The sequence below is a fragment of the Pristiophorus japonicus genome, chromosome 15 (genome assembly GCF_044704955.1).
Source record: "Pristiophorus japonicus isolate sPriJap1 chromosome 15, sPriJap1.hap1, whole genome shotgun sequence".
In the NCBI taxonomy this organism is placed as follows: Eukaryota; Metazoa; Chordata; class Chondrichthyes; family Pristiophoridae; genus Pristiophorus; species Pristiophorus japonicus.
The window spans coordinates 45,122,116-45,138,017 of NC_091991.1; the positions used below are offsets into that span (position 1 = coordinate 45,122,116).

Genomic DNA, 15,902 nt, shown 5'->3' on the forward strand with positions numbered 1-15,902 from the left:
GGTGTAGTTGGATGATCGAGGTGGAGCAGATATGCATTCAGAAGCACATCTCGAGGACCAATACGACACCATAGTTGCGAACGGTGTGGTTCAGCCTCAGAAAATTGCAGGGAAAGGGAAGGAGTCGGTAGCTGTGGACCAGAATTTGTGGCGAGGACTGAAAACCCTTGCTTCGGTCTTCCCAATATTTAATTGGAGGACATTTCTGCTCATCCAGTACTGGATGTCAAGCAAGCAGTGTGACAAATTGTAGAGTGGAGGGGTCGAGAGGGGTAGAGCTGGGTGTCGTCAGGGTACATGTGGAACCTGATGTATTTTCGGATGATGTTACTGAATACTGGTTGGAGAGCGAGAAGCACTCGGGGGACTCCTGCACTACCTGCCTGGTCGTCCTTGTCTATTTGGTGGTCGCTCATTTGCTCTTTGCCTGCACATCCTTACACTGTGGGGTGACCACATCCTGAAACGCGCTATCCACATAGTTCAAAGCCTCACGAATGGACCTCAGTAATGGCAGCTTCTGCTCAAGCTCCAAAACACGAAGCGTTCTGGGGTTCCCACATGGCACAAGATGTGCATTCCATGGAACTGAGGTGCCCTGCCTTGACTCGACTTAATAGATCAGTGTAAGACATGAGAAATGATTAATTATATATTTATCCTTATCCTCGCAGCTCAGTAAATCTTTGCATCTTCAAGAATGCCAAGTTTTTTCTTCCGGGTTCCCTTAATGATTAAAGTGAATGTATTTCCTACTTTGTGATTGTTTTACATTTATTATTTATTGTGTAATATGTACAGAAGTTACACTTCCAGTTTTTGACACTTCTATCTTCTGATTTCTCAGCCATCATTAAACCCTCCAGGAGGAACCTCGTGTGATGTAGTGCTTTTAAACCGATGGAGCGTTAGGAATTATGAAGTGCAGCGTGGAGACATTGTATCTCTGGTGTAAGTAACACATCTATTTGGTTTCAGTGAGTTGTATGTTTTTCTTAACCACTTGACAATTTTGAAAATGTGCATTAATTGCATTATTGGTCTGCAGTGTTTGTTATAAAGCTCTCCTTGGAGTACAATCTTGCAATTGACATTGAAGTTTTTAATTAATTCTTTTAAAGAACCATTTTGATTTTTTTTGTGGTTAGTTAATTTTTGTTTACTGCACTGGGTCTGATTCTTGTGATTCATTATAAAATGTCACCCAATTGTGAAAATAATAGATTGCACAAAGCAGCACATAAATCCATGTTTAGCTGTGCACTAATAGATTTTGTTTTTGTGCACTCAGTAGATTTTCTTGGCCATGTGGCATTTCATGAATGGAACAGTTATAAAGCAGAAAGAAAGTGCATGGAATTATTTTTATTTTTAAATCCACCTGTCTTTCACCTTCTCCTTTTGTGGTGTCTCACCTCAGAGGGTGGGATAGAACATGATGCAAACTTCGCCATTACCTCTAGGAACTACATCATTTGATTCGCTTGCAGAACACATTGTAACTGGATGAAGTAGATACTGTCAGTGTTTCCTGTCCTAATTATGTTGATATAAGATTAAAAAATAACAAACAATCGTTTTTTTGTGGGCTTGGGTGTCAGATAATCCGCAACTATCTAACTAGAAAGTGACTACCAAATTAGATTGTTCATTTAAAAAAAATTACGATAATGCAGTCAAACCAAATATTGTCATATTGTGTCATAATGAGAGTTTTTGCTAAATATATTGGGCTGTGAAGGGCCAAGTTTGTACTGTGCTTATACCCTTGGCTCTGGACAAATATGGGCTTTGCTTATAGCTTTAAACTTCAATGTAGTGCTTGTGTAATTTGCTTGTGGATTGACACTTAAACATGAATTGTATTGTGCAGTGTGATTAAATTGAGCTACTTAAGAATGTCTTCTTCTGTTGGATGGGAAAAGAAGACTTTTTTTTCCCTTCCTTGTCAATTTTCCCTCAGTTTACTCCCTTCGCCTTATTACCTGAAAACATATAGAACCGAAATTGCCCCTTTCGATAAGGCCTCTGACCGCCAGAAAGCGATGGCCACGGGGTGATGCAGAATGGCCGACGACGCTCCGTGGAGGGGCCGCCATTTTAGAAATTGACCTTCTTCAGCAGTGGAGCGGTGTCCAGGACCTGTTTCCGGTGAAGGGCAATTTCTACCCCACAAATTCTTACTGCTGGGTTACGTTTCGATCAAGCACATCGGGCTGTTTTCCTATGTTAAGGGCATTGTATAAATGCAAATTGTAACTTAAAACTGACCTATATTTGTGGAAATTGTGCAGAAATTGCACTTTGTGTCCCTAACCTTTATATTACCAACCATGCAGTGTAAGCAGTAAAGGTGGTGCCGTCAGCATCTTAGAATATGGATGTTAAGTTCCTGATGGCACAGCCATTTAAGTGATCCTGAATCAGTCAATGAATAAATGAGATGAACCATTGTGCACTAGTGTTCAAGGGAGGGCTGACGTGTGGAGATATTGCTCGTGGTGTTAAGGACTGAAGTTGATTTATATGTTTTGGTTGATACAAAAATTAAACATGCCAGTATGTTAATTCAAATAAAACTTCTCCCTTCTATTTAATTAGGCAGTACTTCACTGACTGAGTTTAATGTTCTTGTCACAAAGAATTGACCTGATCTGTTGCTTTCTGTGCTGTACACTTAATTGAGATACAGAGTCAAAATCTGGGAAACATTTATTTGCTGAGCAACCAACGTGTTTGTGACTAGACTTTAGCAATTAGTCAGAAGCCAATTTGTCATCAGAAAAGTAGAATTGAAAACACGTAAACTCTTTCTTTCTCGTTTGCTTTACTTGAGTTCTGCCCTGTGTAATTTCTACCATTGATTATATTTTACTGCCCATGAAATAAGCTTCTTCCTAGGTGCATCTTTTTTTAATGACACAAGATTTGTAGTTACAAAATATATTGAAGTTGTTCTGTTCTTGATGGCTGACCAGGCTCATATTGCAAACTACTAAAAAATAGTTGTGCTGACATTTCTGTGTCTAAACCATCTAGTGAGTGTCCATTTGCCTCGGTTGGAAAACCTTTTGCTCGCATGCAAAATGTGTGTTTGGGCCCCAGTTCAGGGCTTGTGTGCATAACCTGGGCTGATTTCTAGTGAGGTACTGAGGGAAAATTGTGTTGTTAGAGCTGCTGTCTTTCAGGTGAGATGTTTTGGTGGTTCAGGTGATGTTTACAAGCCGATTTGAAGAATAGGAAATTCTTTGAGTGTTCTGGCCAACATTCCGATCTTAACCAATTGCACCAAAAAAGTTTATTGATCCATCTCATTGTTTACCCAACTGACTGCATCTCAAAAAAAAATAATTTTGTGTAGAGCTTTGAGATGTTTTGGCATAAGAGGTGCTATATAAATGCAAGTGGGCGGAGGCAGATGTCTAGCTCAATTAACACCCAGTTACTTTGCAGGTAACCGTGTGGTGTAAATGATGCGGCATACTCAGGGACGGGTTGTCTTCAAAAGTAAGGGGCTGCCATTGACGGCATTTGCATCAGGTTCACCATTTTGATTTTGGCTTGTAAAAAGCTGTAAAAGAAAATCTGGATTTTACCAGTGATATAAGTGACCCACACTGTGTCTTAGAATGCAAATGTTGCTAGATGATGCAGTGCTAAATGGTTTAAAAGTAAGCAAAAATATTTCTACTTTCACAGTGAAAAAAATAAGTCAGCTCAGAAAACATAAATACCTGAGAAAAAGCCAAAAGGGATCAGTGATTGACGGCAATAGTTGTGTTCAAATGGTGACTCCTAAGCGCATAACTGCAGTATTCATTTTTATTATCTACAGCAAAATTGAATTTTATCTCCCATTTCTGTTCTTTGTTTTGCTAAAGTACAAATATTGGAACACTTACATTAAATTAATTCATCTGCAACATGCTGGGAGATCTTTTTTGTGGATCTGTGTCTCTGTGAAAAACTATTAATTGGTTTCTGAAGACAGTTTTCCATTTGACCTGTAGTTGTGTTTCCTCATACACAGAATGGGGCCTTGTGATAAGAAATAAATCTCACACAAACCCAATTTGGAAAAGGTGACCGTTTCCTTTTCCACTTTGGACTAAAGGTAATTTTGTTTTAAGAATTTGGGTGTGTTCCACTTCAACTTTGCAATGATTATTTAGTTCTATATATCTACCGAGCAACAGGAGCAGGAGTGGGAGTTCCAAGCCCAGATAAGGGGCCCAAGAGTCGGGAGGAGCCATGGAAGCGGGAGTTCTAGGCCCAAATAAAAGGGCCCGAGAATCGGGAGGAGCCACGGGAGCGGGAGTTCCAGGCCCAGATAAAGGGGCCCGAAAGTCGGAGGAACCACTGCAGCGGGAGCGGGAGTTCCAGGCCCAGATAAAGGGGCCCCGAGATTCGGAGGAGCCATCTGGTGCAGGGACAAAAAGTTTTAAAAAAAACTTGAAATCGAAGTGTAACGTCACAGCCAAAGGTAAATGATTGGCTGGTGGATTGGTGAGTATTTTTCTTTTTCTTTTCAGTAGGAAACCTTTGGCATTGCTGTAAGTAGGAACTGCAAGTAAATTTATGTGATCTTTATTATCTAAGGAGAGCTAGATAATTAAATCGTATGTTTGCTGAGTAGTGGCTGCATGTGTTGTGCTAAGGTTTAGAATTTAGTTCTACTTGATAGTTGCGAGTGTAACTAGAAGGATGGCAGGGTAGCTCAGTCCCGTGGATTGCACATCCTGTGGCATGTGGGAAGTCCCGGATGCTTCGCGCAGCCAGGACGACCACGTGTGCAAGAGTTGTCTCCAGCTGCACCAACTCGAACTCCATGTTTTGGAGCTTGAGCGACAGCTGGGGTCACTGCGGTGCATCCGTGAGACTGAGAGCAACATGGATACCACGTTTCTAGAGGCGGTCACCCCGCAGCTTAAGAGTGTGCAGGCTGAGAGGAAGTGGGTGACCGCCAGACAGAAGAGGAGGACTAGGCAGGTAGTGCAGGAGTCCCCTGAGTCCACCTCACTCTCCAACCAGTACTCTGTTCTGACTACCGGTGGCGGCAATAGTGGCTCTGGGGAGTGCAGTCAGAGCCAAGTCCACGGCACCACGTATGGCTCAGCTGCACAGGGGGGGCGGTGTTGTGTATGGAATAAGAGTCAGACTGAACACTGTGAGCTTAAAGTAAAGTGTGACCGTAGTCTTTTATTGTAGGTCTCCAGAGTCCCTCTCCAACCTGTGAAGCCTCCTTTAAATACCTGTGTTCCCAAGGGATTATGGGATCCCTTGGGACTCCGGGGAATGAGTCCTCTGGTGGCTGTACAGAGTAAATACAAGTTTACATATATAACGGTGGAAGGAAGAAGAATGGAAGAGCTATAGTGGTAGGGGATTCAATAGTTAGGGGACCAGACAGGTGTTTCTGCGGCCGCAGACCTGACTCCAGGATAGTATGTTGCCTCCCTGGTGCCAGGGTCAAGGATGTCACTGAATGGCTGCAGGGCATTCTGGGAGGAGAGGGTGAACAGCCAGAGGTCGTGGCCCACATCGGTACCAATGACATATGTAGGAAGAGGGATGAGGTCCTGCAGGCAGAGTTTAAGGAGCTAGGAGTGAGATTAAAAAGCAGGACCTCAAAGGTAGTAATCTCCGGATTACTCCCGGTGCCACGAGCTAGTAAGTACAGAAATAGGAGGATAGAGCAGATGATACGTGGCTGTAGAGATGGTGAAGATGGGAGGGTTTTAGTTTCCTGAGGCATTGGGACCGCTTCTGGGGGAGGTGGGACCTGTACAAGCCGGATGGGTTGCACCTCAACAGAGCCGGGATCAATATCCTCCCGGGGGCGGGGTTTGCTTGTGCTGTTGGGGAGGGTTTAAACTAGCTTGGCAGGGGGATGGGAACCTGAAAATAGATTCAATCGGGAGGGGAGTAAAGCTGGAATTAGAAGGCAAAAATAAAGAAAGTGAGTTTGAGGGAGAGAGGAAACAAGCAGGAAAAAAGGGAAATCAAAACAAACTTAATGGCACTTTGTCTAAATGCACGTAGCATTTGTAACAAAATAGATGAGTTGACGGCACAAATTGAGACAAATGGGTATGATCTGATAGCCATTATAGAGACATGGTTGCAAGGTGACCAGGACTGGGAATTAAATATTCAGGGGTACTTGACAATCCGGAAGGACAGACAGGAAGGAAAAGGAGGTGGGGTAGCTCTATTGATAAAGGATGGAATCACTGCAATAGTGAGAAATGATCAGGATGTTGAAATAGTTTGGGTGGAAATAAAGAACAATAAGGGAAAAAAGTCACTGTTGGGCGTAGTCTATCGGCCCCCAAACAGTAGCAACTCTGTTGGTCGGAGCATAAACCAGGAAATAGTAGGGGCTTGTAAAAAGGGAACAGCAACAATTATGGGTGATTTTAACCTCCATATTGTTTGGACAAATCAAATTGGTCAGGGTAGCCTTGAGGAGTTCATAGAGTGCATAAGGGATGGGTTCCTTGAGCAGTATATAACGAAACCAACCAGGGGGCAGGCTATCTTAGATCTGGTCCTGTCTAATGAGACAGGATTAATAAACAATCTCCTCGTAAAGGATCTCCTCGGAATGAGTGATCATAGCATGATTGAATTTCAAATTCAGATGGAGGGTGAGAAAGTTGGATCTCTAACCAGCATCTAAGCTTAAATAAAGGAGACTAAGAAGGTATGAGGGCAGAGTTAGGTAAAGTGGACTGGGCAAATAGATTAAAGTGTAGGACGGTTGATGAACAGTGGTGTACATTTAAGGAGATATTTCACAACTCTCAAGAAAAATATATTCCAGTGAGGAGGAAAGGGTGTAAGAGAAAAGATAGCCATCCGTGGCTAACTAAAGAAATAAAGGACGGTATCCAATTAAAAACAAGGGCATACAAAGTGGCCAAAACTAGTGGGAGGACAAAAGACTGGGAAGCTTTTAAAAGCCAGCAAAGAATGACTAAAAAAATGATTGAGAGAGAAGATAGACTATGAAAGTAAACTAGCATAAAATATACAAACAGATAGCAAGAGTTTCCATCAGTATATAAAAAGGAAAAGAGTGGCTAAAGTAAATGTTGGTCCCTTAGAGGACGAGACCGGGGAATTAGTAATGGGGAACATGGAGATGGCAGAAACTCTGAACAAATATTTTTTATCAGTCTTTATGGTAGAGGACACTAACAATATTCCGACAGTGGATAGTCTAGGGGCTATAGTGGGGGAGGAACTTAACACAATCACAATTACTAAGGAGGTGGTACTCAGTAAGATAATGGGACTAAAGGCAGATATATCCCCTGGACCTGATAGCTTGCATCCTAGGGTCTTAAGAGAAGTAGCGGCAGGGATTGTGAATGCATTGGTTGTAATTTACCTAAATTCCCTGGATTTTGTGGATGTCCCAGCAGATTGGAAAACTGCAAATGTAATGCCCCTATTAAAAAAAAGGAGGCAGACAAAAAGCCGGAAACTATAGACCAGTTAGCCTAACATCTGTGGTTGGGAAAATGTTGGAGTCCATTATTAAAGAAGCAGTAGCAGGACATTTGGAAAAGCAAAATTCGGCCAGGCAGAGTCAGCATGGATTTATGAAGGGGAAGTCATGTTTGACAAATTTGCTGGAATTCTTTGAGGATGTAACGAACAGGGTGGATAAAGGGGAACCAGTGGATGTGGTGTATTTGGACTTCCAGAAGGCATTTGACAAGTTGCCACATAAATGGTTACTGCACAAGATAAAAGTTCACGGGGTTGGGGGTAATATATTCGCATGGATAGAGGATTGGCTAACTAACAGAGAACAGAGAGTCGGGATAAATGGTTCATTCTCTGGTTGGCAACCAGTAACTAGTGGGGTGCCGCAGGGATCAGTGCTGGGACCCCAGCTATTTACAGTCTATATTAACGACTTGGAAGAAGGGACTGTGTGTAACGTAGCTAAGTTTGCTGACGATACAAAGATGGGAGGAAAAGCAACGTGTGAGGACGACACAAAATCTGCAAAAGGACATAGACAGGCTAAGTGAGTGGGCAAAAATTTGGCAGATGGAATATAATGTTGGAAAGTGTGAGGTCATGCATTTTGGCAGAAAAAAAATCAAAGAGCAAGTTATTATTTAAATGGAGAAAGATTGCAAAGTGCCCCAGTACAGCAGGACCTGGGGGTATTTGTGCATGAATCATAAAAGGATAGTATGCAGGTACAGCAAATGATCAGGAAGGCCAATGGTATCTTGGCCTTTATTGCAAAGGGGATGGAGTATAAAAGCAGGGAAGTCTTGCTACAGCTATATCAGGTATTGGTGAGGCCACACCTGGAATACTGCATGCAGTTTTGGTTTCCATATTTATGAAAGGATATGCTTGCTTTGGAGGCAGTTCAGAGAAGGTTCACTAGGTTGATTCCGGGGATGAGGGGGTTGACTTATGAGGAAAGGTTGGGCCTCTACTCATTGGAATTCAGAAGAATGAGAGGTGATCTTATTGAAATGTATAAGATTATGAGGGGGCTTGATAAGGTGGATGCAGAGAGGATGTTTCCACTGATGGGGGAGACTAGAACTAGAGGACATGATCTTAGAATAAGGGGCCACCCATTTAAAACAGAAATGAGGAGAAATTTCTTCTCTCAGAGGGTTGTAAATCTGTGGAATTTGCTGCCTCAGAGAGCTGTGGAAGCTGGGACATTGAATAAATTTAAGGCAGAAATAGACAGTTTCTTAAACGATAAGGGGTTATGGGGAGCGGGCGGGGAAGTGGAACTGAGTCCATGATCAGATCAGCCATGATCTTATTGAATGGTGGAGCAGGCTCGAGGGGCCGTATGGCCTACTCCTGTTCCTATTTCTTATGTTCTTATGTAACTCTGTAATTTTAGTGCAAATATCTTCTTAATTTCCCCCTTTTTTGGAGTCAAGTGAGAGCATCGTTTCTGTATAGTTAGTTTGCATTTGTGTGATTTTTTTTTTATCATGTAAGGCTGAAGGTCTGTATTAATCCACAGGATGGCACTGTGTAGCTGATTACATTCTATGGTTTAAACCAGGCAAAGAATGAAGTTTGTGTAGTTTTAAACAAGAGATATTAAATCTAAGGACTGGTATTGTCTGGTACAGAGTCTGTGAACTGAAATTAAGTCGATTGAACAACTTAGGCTATTATTAGGTCAGTTAAAAATAAAATGTGCCTAGATCTCCAGTAAGTGGAACATAATTTAATTCTGGAAGGCACAAGACACAATGACTTAAACTTGCTTTTGTAATTATTTTTTATTCTACTGGTTGATTATGTAAATAATTGCTGTTTTTAGGCTTCAAAAAATATTTGACTCACATTATCTGTGTTAATGGTATAATTGTCTATATTTATAGTTACATTTATCAGCAGGACATTTTACTTTAAAGTATTTGTTAGAAATACTGTTTAGTGGTATTTCTAGATTTGAGCTTTTAATTATCTCCCATTCAGTCTTATATCTGCAGTATGTTGACATTTATAATGAAATATTTGAGATGAGACAGAATTAGATTTTCATGATCTGTCACCCAATCTTCATTCACTATTTATACTGTCATCATCATCATGGGCAGTCCCTCAAGCAAGGATGTCTTGCTTCCACATAAGTTCACTGATGTTTCAATGAAGGAACCGATGTTCCAGTCCTGAACTGCAATTGAAGGGTGGAAGATGCCAGTGCGCGGATTTTTTTAACGTGTGGTGACCGTTGCATATCAGCCACCACACGGGCTTGACAGAGCTGGCCTTTGTTCAGTGGCAAGAGTTAACCAGGACGACTGGAGACCTGCTCTGTTGCACGGACCGAGTGCACACACACATCGTAGTGTGGGCTGGCCCATGTGCCCCTGGGCCCCGTACCCTCATTCGCCGCTCCTCCGCCACAGACTCTCCGTCATGATCACCCACCAAATCTCAGCCACGATCCCTCATCACTCCTTTGCCCCGATCACTCGCCGCAAGTTTGCCATGACCTTCCCGCTCCTTCGCTGTACCAGGGCCCCACCGATGCTTCTGCCCACGCTCTAAATGGCGACCTGGGTCCTGATGACGTCACCCAGTCGCCCACCTCAAAGCTGTCGCACATTTGTGTCGGCTCGTGCTGGACGCTGCAGTGGCTCGCTCCAGCTCTTATACTCCCGACTTGCGGTGGTGTCCTCTCACAGGTCGGGGTGGCCCATGATGTTGCTGGAGCCCGGCGTTCCAGCTCTTGTACTCCCAACCTGCAGTGGTGTCCTCTCACAGGTCGGGGTGGCCCACTGTCATAATACTGTTTTCACTAGGCATTTCTTGCAGTTCATATGATCTTTCACTACCGCTTCCACCCAAAAATATCTATTAATATACCAGATATCTTGCCGATAGTGTACACGTCCTGTATACATTAACCTTACTTCTTGTGTCATGATTTTAGTCACAATAAAGCAATAACACTTATAATATGTCAACATCTTGTTGTCACACTTTTTTGATTGGCTCAAAGTAGTACATAGTAAATTGCAAATTTTGACACCATTCCCTCTTAAGAACATAATAGGAGCAGGGGTAAGCCATTTGACCCCTCGAGCCTGCTCCGCCGTTCAATAAGATCATGGCTGATCTGATAATGGACTCAGCTCCACTTCCCTGTCCGCTCCCCATAACCCTTTACTCCCTTATCGCTCAAAAACCTGTCTCCACCTTAAATATATTCAATGACCCAGCCTCCACAGCTCTGGGGCAGAGAATTCCATAGATTTACAACCCGCTGAGAAAAGAAATTTCTCCTCATCTCAGTTTTAAATGGGCGGCCCCTTATTCTAAGACTATGTCCCCTAGTTTTAGTTTCCCCTATGAGTGGAAATATCCTCTCTGCATTCACCTTGTCGAACCCCCTCATTATCTTATAAGTTGCAATAAGATCACACCTCATTCTTCTGATCTCCAATGTGTATAGGCCCAACCGACTCAACCTATCCTCATAAGTCAACCCTCTCATTACTGGAATCAACCTAGTGAACCTTCTCTGAACAGCCTCCAATGCAAGAATATCCTTCCTTAAATACGGAGACCAAAACTGTACTCAGTACTCCAGGTGTGGTCTCACCACTATCCTGTGCAGTTGTAGCAGGACTTCTCTGCTTTTATACTCTTATCCCCCTTGCAATAAAGGCCAACTTTCCATTTGCCTTCCTGTTTACTTGCTGAATCTGCGTACAGGTTGAGCGTCCGAAATCCGGAAACCTCGGTACCAAGGCTGTTCTAGATTTTGGAACGTCTTTGCCTGGGCCGAGGTAGGTGGGGTTGGGCAGCCAAGATAACGGGGTGAGGTCAGCCCGCCGAGATAAGGGGGGAGGGGAAGGGGGTGCTGGGCTGAAGTCGGGCCACCGAGGGCCAGGGCAAGGTCGGGCCTGAGTGAGATCGGGCCACCGAGGTGAGGGGGGCTGGGACCGGGGCGAGGTCGGGCCGCCGAGGTAAGGGGGGGGAGCCAGGGCGAGGTTGGGCCGCCGAGGTAAAGGGTGAGGTCGGGCCGCTGAGGCGGGGGGAGTGCGGATTTCGGAACATTTTCTGGTTTCCGGACGACCCCGCCACAGATCGGCCCGGTGTCCGGATTCCAGAACATTCCAAATTTTGGAACTCCGGATTTCGGACGCTCAACCTGTACTAACTTTTTGTGTTTCATGCACAAGAACCTCCAGGTGTCTCTGTACTGCAGTACTTTGCAGTTTTTCTCCATTTAAATTATAAAGAGGAGGAGATTATAGAGATAGGGAGGGGCGAGGCCATGGAGGGATTTGAAAATAAGGATGAGAATTTTGAAATCGAGGTGTTGTTTAACCGGGAGCCAGTGTCGATCAGCGGGATTTGGTGCAAGTTAGGACACGGGCAGCCGAGTTTTGGATCACCTCCAGTTTACGTAGGGTAGAATATGGGAGGTCAGCCAGGAGTGCATTGGAATAGTCAAGTCTAGAGGTAACAAAGGCATGGATGAGGGCTTCAGCAGCAGATGAACTGAGGCAAGGGCGGAGATGGGTGATGTTATAGAGGTGGAGATAGGCGGTCTTAGTTATGCTGCGGATATGTGGTCGAAAGCTCATTTTAGGGTCAAAATGACAACATTGTGGTTCAGCCTCAGACAGATGCTGCGAAGAGGGATGGAGTCAAGTGCTGGGGATCGGAGTTTGTGGTGGGGACCGAAAACAATGGCTTTGGTCTTCTCAATATTCAGTTGGAGAAAATTTCTGCTCTGACAAGCAATTGACAATTTAGAGACTGTGGAGGGGGCGAGAGAAGTGGTAGTGAGGTCGAACTGGGTGTCATCAGCGTACATCTGGAAACTGATGCTGTGTTTCCGGATGATGTCAGAGGGGCAACAAGTAGATGAGAAATAGGAGGGGGTCAAGGATAGATCCTTGGAGGACACCAGAGGTAACGATGTAAGGTCAGGAAGAGAAGCTGTTGCGGGTGATTTTCTGGCTACGACTAGATAGATAAGAATGGAACCAGGCGAGTGTAGTCCCACCCAGCTGGACAATGGTGGAGAGGCGTTGGAGAAGGATAGAGTGGTCAACCGTGTCAAAGGCTGCAGACAAGTCAAGAAAGATGAGGAGGGATAGTTTGCCTTTGTCACAGTCACAAAGGATGTAATTTGTGACATTGATGAGAGCCGTTTCAGTACTGTGACAGGTGTAGAAACCGGATTGGAGAGATTCAAACATGGAATTTCAAGAAAGATGGGATTTGGGAGACGACAACACATTAAAGGACTTTGGAGAGGAAAGGGAGGTTGGAGATGGCTGTAGTTTGCAAGGACAGAGAGATTGAGGGTTTTTTTGAGGAGAGGGGTAATGACGGCAGATTTGAGGGAGCGAGGGACAATACCCGAGGAGAGCGAACCATTAACAATGTCAGCTAACATGGGAGCCAGAAAAGGAAGTTGGGTGGTCAGCATTTTGGTGAGAATAGGGTCAAGGGAGCAGAAAGTGGGTCTCATGGACAGGATGAGCTCAGAAAGGTCATGAGGGGAGATAGGAGAGAAACTGGATAAAGATGTGAGGTCAGGCCTAGGGCAGGGGGCTTCCTTAGAGGATGTTTGACCTGGTGGCCACGGTAAGGAAGGGAAAAGGCAGAAGCGGCCGAGCGGAGACTGGGGAGAGGGGTTTAAAAAGATGTTTAGCAGCGGAGAATAGAAGCCGGGGTTTTATCTTTACATTCCAGAATGATTCTGGAACAGTGAGCGATTTTGGCAGACCGGAGCAGGACCCGATGGTGCTTTTTGTGGTCCAGCCAGATCTGGCAGTGAATGGCTAAACCAGTTGTCTGCCATATCCATTCAAGTCTGCATCCTTTGGATTTAAGGGAGCGAAGATGAAGGCTGTACCAGGGGGAATGGCCAGGGTGAGAGAGAGTAATTGTTTTAACAGGGATTAGGGCATCAAAGGTGGTGGTGAGGGTGTGGTTGAGCAGATCGGTAGCTGCAGAAATGTCATGGTGAATGGAGGGCCAAAGGCTGGACAGTTGGGATTGATAAGTGTAGTTGTAAGAGAGTCAGGAGGTAGAGTTGGGGAAGGGTGTAAGGGGAATGTGGGTGGAGAGCAATACGAGGAAGTGGTCAGAGATGGCCTTATCTGTAATTGATACAATGGGAGTAGCGAGGCCACGAAAAATGGCAAGGTTGAGGGTCAAGGTAGGGGTCAACGACAGCCTCCACAGCCTTTTGGGGTAGACAGTTCCAAAGATTCACCATCCTCTGAGTGAAGAAGTTTCTCCTCATCTCAATCCTAAAAGACCGACTCCTTATTCAGAGACTGTGACCCCTGTTTCTGGACTCCCCAGCCAGGGGGAACATCTTCCCTGCATTGACCCTGTCAAGCCCTGTAAGAATTGTGTATGTTTCAATGAGATCACCTCTCATTCTTCTAAACTCTAGAGAATATAGGCCTAGTCTACTCAATGTCTCCTCATAGGACAATCTCCCCATCCCAGGAATCAGTCTGGTGAACTTTCGTTGCACTCCCCTTATTGCAAGTATGTCCTTCCTTAGATAAGGAGACCAAAACTACTCGGTACTCCAGGTGTGGTCTCACCAGACCCCTATATAATTGCATTAGGGCAATTACTCTTGTATTCAAATCCTCTTGTAATAAAGGCCAACATACCATTTGCTTTTCTAATTGCTTGCTGTGTTCAGCATCACGGAAAATTAATTAGTATAACTCTACAAGTATATAATGGCCAGAATTTTGCGGTGAGGCTATCAGTGCTCATAATTATTAAGGAGAAAATCGGACAGCACCACCTGGCATCCACACATGCGCAGTTGAACGTGGAAATTAGAAAGTTGTTATGCAATTTCCCCCTGCTGCTCCACAAGCTTCGCTCTCAACAGTATCTTGCCAAGAGTCTCTGCATTCAAACACACACAGGGCGTGAAGTTGCAGTACTTAGTCACCAGATACCCACCAAACACAGCAGAAAAAGTTGGGGTTTGTCCATTCATGTGTAAGTGAATTTTTAATGACGTGATGAGCCTTAATTACTACCAAACAAACATTCTGGCACTGAAAATTAACTTTTACAAGTGTGAAGTCTCATTCCTTCAGAATTATTGTTGGTGATTCAAAAAAATTAAATAACAACCCAAAAAAATTGTTTGTCTCTTTTATCACTCTTAATCCCATCTTTCTTTCCCTCTCCTATTTCGCTCTCTGTATATGATTTTACATTGAATTAAATTTTCTATTTTAGGGGCCGAATTTCGGCCTCACGATAAGGCCTCTGGCCACCTGAAAGTGATGGCCACGGGGCGCCATGGAATGGCCGCCGACTTGCGGTGGACTGGCCAACATTCGCGGAATTCACCTCGGGGCTTTTTGCTGCGGTATGAGGATCCGCCCCACTCCCGCTACGCTCCTGCAGATACATCCTTAACGATGTCATCAGAGGGCGCACCGTAGCAGCTCCGCCCCAGAAGGAAAACTCAGATCAAAACATCTTGCAGCTGGTTGTCGGTGCCCCTGGCAGTTTTTTGGGTCGGTGCACAGTGCCAGCTCAAGACTGCCAGTGGACCTTAAAAGGCATGTTGCGTGCATCTGCATTTCTTTGGCCGATTATTTTTCGGACTTCCCACAAGTTTGTCACTTGCCCTTTTCAGAGCAGAATTGAGTGCTAATGGGCTCGGATTTTCGATCTGCACAACACAGAGGACTCATTGTGGAGGTTGTGCTTGCGGAGGCAATGGGCTCAGTGCTGGCAGTGAGGCATGCAGGGGGCGGTGTCACCATCCAAACCCTGCGAGGGAAGTACAGAACCGTCTCATTGCTGCTCATTTCCAATGAGTTCATGCCCACTTCACCCTTCATCTTTGCATCTCCATGGCCATCCCAATGAGCCCTTTCACACATCAATCCCACAGTGAAAAGAGGGGCCTGCACAGATATGGGAACACAAAATAAAGATTTATTACACAAATAAAGTTGCAAAAAACATACATGTAATCATTTCTCACCCTTGTGCATCTCTTTATAACCCCTCTTACGCAAGGCTATTCTGGAGCTACACCGATGTGTCTCCCCTGTGGCTGCAGACTAATCAGCACCCTCCCCTGTGCATTCAGTCGGCCTTGGCTCAGGCGAGTCCCCGCCGGGCCGCACTCGTTCTCCTCGCTCTCCCCGTTCCTCGCTCTCGCTCTCCCCGTTCCTCGCTCTCGCTCTCCCCGTTCCTCGCTCTCGCTCTCCCCGTTCCTCGCTCTCGCTCTCCCCGTTCCTCGCTCTCGCTCTCCCCGCTGGGCTGCTCTCTCCCTTCCCGCTGGGCCGCTCTCTTCATTCAAACTGCCGCTCGAACTGATCCTGGCTAATGGATCGGAGGCAATGTGTGGAGCCGATTCC

At 44.8% G+C, this 15,902-nt stretch overlaps 1 protein-coding gene across 7 annotated transcripts in view; it reads left to right on the forward strand.

The window, feature by feature from the left end:
* The window catches only part of immp2l (inner mitochondrial membrane peptidase subunit 2), a 735,610-nt gene that overhangs the window by 46,007 nt on the left and 673,701 nt on the right, over nucleotides 1-15,902 (forward strand). For all 7 annotated transcript variants that reach the window (XM_070900391.1, XM_070900390.1, XM_070900392.1 and 4 more), the window contains exon 3: nucleotides 848-951. In XM_070900391.1, the coding sequence (XP_070756492.1) occupies nucleotides 848-951 (104 nt within the window). The remainder of the gene's footprint in view (nucleotides 1-847; nucleotides 952-15,902) is intronic.